The sequence below is a fragment of the Amblyraja radiata genome, chromosome 19 (genome assembly GCF_010909765.2).
Source record: "Amblyraja radiata isolate CabotCenter1 chromosome 19, sAmbRad1.1.pri, whole genome shotgun sequence".
Classification (NCBI taxonomy): Eukaryota; Metazoa; Chordata; class Chondrichthyes; order Rajiformes; family Rajidae; genus Amblyraja; species Amblyraja radiata.
In genome coordinates, this window is record NC_045974.1 from 29,255,827 (window position 1) to 29,264,252 (window position 8,426).

General features: G+C 42.3%; 1 protein-coding gene across 1 annotated transcript in view; it reads left to right on the forward strand.

Moving 5' to 3' along the window:
• nell2 (neural EGFL like 2) overlaps nucleotides 1–8,426 on the forward strand; it is a 257,810-nt gene that overhangs the window by 229,612 nt on the left and 19,772 nt on the right. Inside the window, exon 16 of the mRNA XM_033038138.1 lies at nucleotides 8,060–8,200. Within this exon, the coding sequence (XP_032894029.1) occupies nucleotides 8,060–8,200 (141 nt within the window). The remainder of the gene's footprint in view (nucleotides 1–8,059; nucleotides 8,201–8,426) is intronic.

An 8,426-nucleotide genomic window follows, 5' to 3' on the forward strand; every position in this document is an offset into this window, starting at 1 on the left:
GGGTGGGGCGCAAAGTCTCCAGAGGTTTCCATTCAGGTTTCCTAAGTGGTGCTGTCTGTACGGAGTTTGTACATTCTCCATGTGACCACGTGGGTGTTCATTTGGTGCTCCAGTTTCCACCACATTCCAAAGACATACAAGTTTGTAGGTTAATTGACTTTGGTTGTAAATTCTCCCTCATGTGCAGGATAGTGCTAGTGTATGGGGGTCGCTGGTCGGTGTGGACTCGGTGGGCCGATGGCCTGTTTCCGCGCTGTATCTCTAAACTAAGTCAAATAAAAAAGATAGACACCAAAAGCTGGAGTAACTCAACGGGACAGGGAGCATCTCTGGAGAGAAGGAATGGGTGACGTTTCGGGTTGAGACCCTTCTTCACCCATTCCTTCTCTCCAGAGATGTTGCCTGTCCCGCTGAGTTACACCAGCTTTTTGTGTCTATATTTGGTTTAAACCAGCATCTGCAGTTCATTCCTACAAAATCAAAAATATTTTGGTTTCCAGTCTAAATACCAGTTGAGTGCAGAGTGGGATTATTTTTCTGAAACCTCTTCCTGTTACAAGGGGCTCCCTGTATCTCATTAGTGTTCTTCTTTGCAGAAGTTGAAGGAAAACCTGTCCATTAGCCGTGACTCAGATTCAGCTGCAACATTCCATCACCCACATGGTAAAGCTGTTCAGGAACAAGAAGGGACATTATTAACCTGCAAGTTGGTGATTGCCCTTTTAAAAATCCTTTGATATCCAGCTACCACTTCACTACTAATGATGAGATGCCACAAACCTTCTTTTAAAGTAGATATCTAACCACCTTTAACTTTGAGAAATGACAAGGAAAGTTGTGATATCTCTTCCTTAAATGGACATTTAAATGCCTCATTTTCTTCACTTGACAGTTTCCAACATTCTCTGATAATGTAACGCATGTCCTAAAGGACAGTGAACCAAAAATGTAGCTCTTAATCCTTTCTCCTGTCCATGCTGCCTTTGGAAATGGGATCAATTGCAGCGTAAAATTTGCTCCCCTAAGAACCTAATTGGCTATTATTGATACAGATGGTTAGACAATATTATTTTTTATGGAGGTGAGTCTCCCATTTATTTCAACTAAACCAAATTTCAGAAGCAGAGTTAAATGCAGATCTGTCACCATATTGCATGTTTAGTGCTAATAACCAAGGTGAATTTCTGTCCTCGTATGTATTTTAAGTGAAGCCATGGCACACATTTGTACAGACTCAGCAATCCGCATTCTGGAAGTCATATTTCAGATAGCATCTCTCCTGTCACTTTACAGCACATCTGTCATATTTTAGTTTAAGAAATGCAATGTATTCAAGAATCACGTGTACTTTTCTCAAAGTCTGCAGTATCGGAGAAAATAAAGGAGGCCATCATTTTTGACACTTTTTAAGGCCATAACATTGCATTTATCAGCATATTTCATGGCATTGAACACGCGCTTGACAGAATATTGTGAGTCTTTGGCCTTAGCATCAATGAGCAACTTTAAATTCAAAGCTAAGCTGACTTTGAAATGTATTGTTTTCCACCGTTTTATTAAAAAAAATTGCCATATATTTTAATCAAAATAAAATGCATAAATGAGGATCAATTCTGGACATTAAGATTTTAAATTCTTATTGGTTTAACTTCCGATGGCTGTGTTCGTGAGCATCACTAGAAATCAAGGAAATGACAATATGAAATGTTGGAATGGCTATTGTGGTGCCAATTTATTTTTGAAGGTTGCCGTTTACTTAAATAATTTCCAATAATTTGGGAATAAATGCGAAACACTGGTTCACTCATTGACGTAGCTGGCAGTTCCCCAGCCAAGCACTCAACGATGACCTTACAGTTACATTATACTGGACCAAGTGATCCAATGCGATAACCTAGCTTCTCTTGCCTATTAACCTAATTGAACAAAATATCAAAGGATGACTGGAATTTATATGATACCTCTCTCAATGCATGATATAAATTGAGTATTTTTGAACTCTGGGCATTTATGTAATGTAGGAAATGTGGCTGCCTATTAGCCTGCAGTGAGCTCCCATTAACATGTTGACCTCTATGAAGATCAGCAACTAATAGCAATGTTTTCACTGCCAGGACAATATTGAAGCAGGAAGAATTGAGAGTAACACTGTTTGAGAACAATTCTTTTTTCATCCCATTGAAATGTGCAGATTGGATTGCGATTGACTGAGAAACTAATCCATGAAACATTTTTGTAGCCAAATCTCAATCTTTCAGCACAAGATTCATTATCCATTTATGTGTTTGGTAGACTAATTAGACCCGAGTTGTGCTCATTTTTAACAAATTGCTCTTGTCTTTGTCATTTTAATTTATTCTTTATCTTTTTGAGGGAATGTCATACTTTTTTTTTCAGTTATAGAAGCTCAATAAAATATTTGTATTGTAGTGAATCTCAGACCACATACAATGGTATGTGAAGATGAAAATTACTTACATGCTACCATGGTAGGGGAGTAACAACTAGATGGCATACTATAGGTTTAAGGTGAGAGGGGAAAGATTTAATGCGTATCAGAGGGATAGGTTTTTCACAGCGAGGGTGGTGGGTTTATGGAACAAGCTGCTAGAGAAGGTGGCAGAGATAATTACAACATTTTAAAGATATTTGTTCAGGCACACGGATAGGAAAGGTTTAGAGAGGTTTTTTTGCAATAGTATCAGGGTTAATAATTTATTGAATCTTTGTTTATTTGGTGAAGAAGTAGATTTGCTGCCTTACTGTGCCAGAGAACCGTGTTCAATCCTGACCACGGGCGTTCTCTGTATAGAGTTTGCACATTCTCCCTATGACCGTGTAGGTTTTCTCCAAGTGTTCCGGTTTCCTCCCACATTCCAAAGGCAAGCAGGTTTCTAGGGTCATTGGTTTCTGAAAATTGTCGCTAGTGTCTTGGATAGAACTAGTGTTCAGGTGATCAATGCAGACTTGGTGGGCCGAAGGACCTGGTCCCAAGCTGTATCTCTAAACTAATCTAAACTTATCTATGTATGTTACGTTTGTAGGCCTGTTATGTTTGTGCAAGTAAGAGTTTCATTGTTCTGTTGTCGGTACAGTCTTGACTCCCTTAACTTGAGGGATTTGGGCCAAATGCAGAAACATGTGGTTCACGTTGTTAGGCATTTTGGTCAACATGAATGCAATGGGCTATAGGGCCTGTTCCATGCTGTATCTATAAATCAATAAAGCCTACATGTTATATCACTATGCCCTTTACTTAATAGAGTTACCAGTACATTTAATAATACCATTAACTAATGGAAGAAGAAAGTCTATATAACTTTGGCAACAATTTAGGGGATCCTGCCCTCATTGACCTTCAAGGATTAGATTTATATAATTGCTAGATGCATTGATGCCAACATAAAAAGTCAAATTAGCATGGAAGATGTGAATAAGATAATTTTTCACAGTGCAATATTGGGTTTTTCCCCAGGGCCTGATATCCCGGCAAAATGCCCCAGCTGTGCTCTCGACTAACCTTCTCAAAAGTGGACAGCAGTTACACTGATCATTCTTATTCGATTTCCACAGCTTGGCTCTTCCGTAAGGTGACATGGCTGAGTCCTGCAGTCCAATGACCCATTGGGTCCCAATATGTATTCAAATATGAACTCAAACATTCCTTTCAGCTTTCCACTGCAATTTTAAAAACTTAAGTGCAAATAACATGTTATTGGAATTTTTTGATGTTTTGCTTCATATTTCTTTATGGCATGGAGTCAAACTACTTTGGCCCTTCAAGTCTATGCCAGCACAAATTCCCCACTCATTCTTCGTGTAATCCATTAGGCCAACATTAAATTCAACGGCTCTGTGTACTTAGTAATTCATGCCCTATGTACGGTCAATTTAATTTGTAATTATTAGTTTACAAAGTGTCTTTGGAACAATCTCTTGTTGGTGTTGATGGTTGAGGGCATGTAATCCACAGACCCATGTCAGTGAAAAATTCAAAGCTAATTCTTGTTGATTGATGGAGCAAGGTATAAAGGCCCAATCATCTCTTCCTGCTCTCTTAGCTCCCCTTTGACAGCCTTAGTTGAAATTATGGACAGAACATTTCATATTTTCTGATACTTGGCAGATAGTCCCACAATTTATACCCTGATACTTAACTATTACATTGCTTACTTTGCTTAATTTAGACTTGCCTAACAATAAATGCTTATTGAATAGCCTTTGGCTTTCTGATCTGTCCAGTTCTCAGGCTTGATTGGCATGTAAGTGTTATCCTAATTAATGGGTGCATTGAAACAGCAGCTTTCCGATGTAGAAGGAAATATCAGTGCCTTTCACTCAATCAATGGGTAATCACGGTGCCACTCCGAGATTCTGGGGGTCAGTCTAGAATGGAGATGTGTTGGAGCCAGTGGAGACTCACCTTCACCAACTACCAACGGAGTGGGACACAATGACTCAAAATTAGCTGTAAGGAGCTGATTGCCTCTGACTAGCAGTGAAAATGTCTGTGTCTGGATAAAACTGCCTTTGAACCTCGGAACAGGTGCCTGGGCCATATTTTATATAACTGTGCCATGAGGGCAGTCAGGACAACTCTTTCTCATTTCTTGTTGAATGGTGGAGCAAGGTAAAAATCTTTAGTGAAAGTTTCACTGGGAACACTTTGACCCATGACAAAGCACTGCCTACAGCTTGGCAGATGATAATCAGAGCATTTGTCTTTCAAAGTACTGTAACATTGATCACAAGGCTTTTGGGAAACAGCATTTTTTCAGCGTCATTAACTTATCCCGTATTTTTTTTTTACAAATTAGTTATCTTTCTTATACAGGGACCTTGAAACTTCAATTTAATTTAGTTTAGTTTAGTTTAGTTTATTATTGTCACGTGTACCAAGGTACAGTGAAAAGTTGTTTTTTTGCATGCTATCCAGTCAATGAAAACACTATACATGATTATATTCAAGCCGTTCACGGTGTAGTGATCTGTAAGATTTAGATTATTGGATAAGCCCGATAAAATCCGGTTAAAGATAGTTCAAAAGCCTCCAGTGAGGTAGATGGGAGGTTAGTACCGCACTCTAGTTGGTGAAAGGACAGTTCGGTTGCCAGATAACAGCTGGGAAGAAACTGTCCCTGTTTCTGGAGGTATGCATTTTCAAACTTATGTACCTCTTGCCTGATGGAAGAGGGGAGAAGAGGTAGTGGCTAGGGTGAGGCTGGTACTTGATAATACTAATAGACATGCCTAGGCAGCATGAAGTGCAAAATACCTCCTACTCGCCACATCTTCCCATCTCCACCCCTTTCTGCTTTCCGCAGAGACCATTCCCTCCGAAGCTCCCTGGACAACTTGTCCCTAAACCCCACCCCCCACCCCCTGCAACCACAGAAGATGCATCACCTGTCCTTTTACCTTCCACCCTCGACTCCATCCAAGGACCCAAACAGTCTTTCCAGGTGAGGCAGAGGTTCACTTGCACCACCTACAACCTCATCTACTGTATCCACTGTTCCAGAGGTTAAGATCGGAGCTCCTCAGGAAACCAGATCTGACTCTGAGCGAAGCCATGCACGCCTGCAGAATGGCTGAGGTCGTTGACCCGCAGGTCGGTCAGCAGGGGTCGGACACGAAATCGATCAATCTGACCGGGTTTAACAGACCGCGTCCTCGGATGGATAACACAAAATTTGTGCCACGGGCCAGCTACGGTCCCGGCGGGGTGCCCCCCAGTAAGTGCCCCAATTGCAACTACATGCATCAAAAGCAGTCGCCGTGCCCAGCTTACGGCAAATCCTGCAACTTTTGTAAGAAGTTAAATCATTTCTCTGCAGCTTGCCGCTCCCGTAAGAAAGTTCCACAGGCTTCTAGACCTAACTTAAACATGCTGATGCAAATTGGTAACCAGTATGGTTCCCAGTCCTCGCTAGACACGGCCCCCGATTCTGATCCAATTAATTCTCAAGGGGAGGCGAGTGTGTTCTCACTCCTCCACACACCTGGTCGACTACCCGATCCGACTGTCCTGGTTACTGTCAACAATTGCAGTTTCCATGCCAAGCTCGACACGGGTGCCAAGGTCAACGTAATGTCAACAAGCCTGTTCAAGAAGATTAGAAACAATGAGCTCCTAACTGCAGACCGGTCCACTCTGCATGCTTACGGGGGCGAGGTGCTCAGACCGATGGGAAAGGCCACCTTCAATTGCGTGCTGAAGAAAACATCGCGGGCCCTTATGTTTTATGTCTTGAACTCTGACTGTGTGACTCTGTTGGGCAACCAGGCATGCCAGGACCTGGGACTGGTGTCGTTCGACCGAACGGTCCACAAAGTGTTGATTTCGCTGGATCCGATATCGGAATACCCTGACCTGTTTAACGATGAGCTGGGCAAGCTGCCCATCACCTACAGAATTGCCATTGACCCGAAGGTGGCGGCCGTGGTCCGCGCACCGCATAGAGGGTCCCACGCCATGAAAGACAAAGTTGAGTCGATGTTGAACGACATGGTCGCCATGGGAGTGCTGGAGGCGGTCAGCGAGCCCACCGAGTGGGTCTCCACCATGGTTGCCACCCTGAAAAAGGACAGAAACGAAATACGGGTGTGCATCAACCTGAAGGATTTAAACCTCGCAATCAGGTGCCCCCACTACCCCATGACGACCGTGGAGGACGTTGCAGCCCAAGTCGGACAGGCCACTGTCTTCTCAGTCCTTGACGCGAAGAGTTCCTTTTGGCAAATACCACTGGACAAGGGCTCCTCCGACCTGATGAAGTTCTCGACACCGTTTGGCAGATTTAAGTTTCTGCGGATGCCATTCGGCATCAATTCTGCGAGCGAGGTGTTCCAGAGGGCGATGGAACAGTTGTTCTCCGGCCTGCCGTGCGCCATCATCGTGGATGACATCCTGGTTTATGGAAAGGACGTTGCTGAGCACGACATGAACCGCCGCCGCGTCCTGGATCGGGCTCGGCAAATCAACCTGAAGCTGAACTCTAAAAAGTGCAGGTTCCGGGTCTCGGAAGTCACTGTCTCCAGTCTGCTACTGTACTGCGCAGAAGGAGAAGAAGGCGTTATTATAATTGGTAACTAAGGTGTGGTTAGTGGTATTGAGGTAGCTATATTATTGGTTGCATGCATAAACCATCTACCGTCTCCATCTACATTCTATCTTTGTCCCGCCCCCTCCCCTGATGTCAATCTGAAGAAGGGTCTTGACCTGAAACGTCGCCCATTCCTTCTCTCCAGAGATGCTGCCTCACCCGTTGAGTTACACCAGCATTTTGTGTCAACCTTCAGTTGGTTTACATAATAGTCTTGGCTACATCCACAACTCTCTGCAATTTCTTGCTGCCTTGGATGGAGCTGTTTCCAAACCAGGCTGTGTTGCATCCCGATAAAGTGCACTCTATGGCACATCTGTAGAAGTAGGTGAGGATTGTCGGCGACATGAATCCCCAATATTATCCAAGTATTTGTTTAATTCCTTATTCTCCTAATAAATTCTTCTATATATGTCTGTTAGAATGCTAGCCTAGGGTGTGTCAAATTTAAATAAGTAAATAGTCTGCCTTCACGTATTAAATTTGCAGCCCAGTTTCCACACACGGAACAGGACATTTTTCAATCCTGTTTGCAGGCAGTGAACTGAATGAAAATACCTCATCCAACAAAGGCAAAAATGATAGTGTGATTGGCCTCTTCCTTGTATGTTTCTGTAGCTTTTGGAGCGCAGCCCAAATGTTCAGAATAAATGACTCGAAAGAAATTATAATATCTGTTGCCATTCTAAATTTTGTTTTCAGAAATTGGTAGTGCAGGATAATTATTCTCACCTCAGCTTAGTTAGTGCAAGTGTGCAACACCATTATTTACGTGCAGACAGACTTTATATAGGGAGAGATTGAACACTTCAAAGATTTTCAAGCTGATTTTACGACACATTGTGCTTTATTGTGATCTGTGATTTGTTGATGTGTGTGATTGCATTGGATATTTAATGTGAAAAACTTCAAGTGACAATGTTTATTATATTTTCCTTTTTGGTTCTGTGCAGACATTGATGAATGTGCGGAGGGCTTTGTTCAGTGTGACAGCCGTGCTAAGTGCATTAACCTCCCTGGATGGTACCATTGTGAGTGCAGGGATGGCTACCATGATAATGGACTCTTCGCAGCAAATGGAGAGACATGTGAAGGTCAGTGTCTGAATGAAACGTTTTCTATTTTAATTCCTTCTTGGCAACAGAACATTTCACAATAATTTAATTTAATTAAACTAAGCAAAACGTTCAACAAAAAGGATTCTAACAGTCTTCGGTATGGCAGTAAAATTCCAATAATCTAGCTAATCCAGGACTTTGGTGGTGGCAGACTGACAGATTTTCCAAACTATTGGATATTGCATTAATAGCCAAGCACACT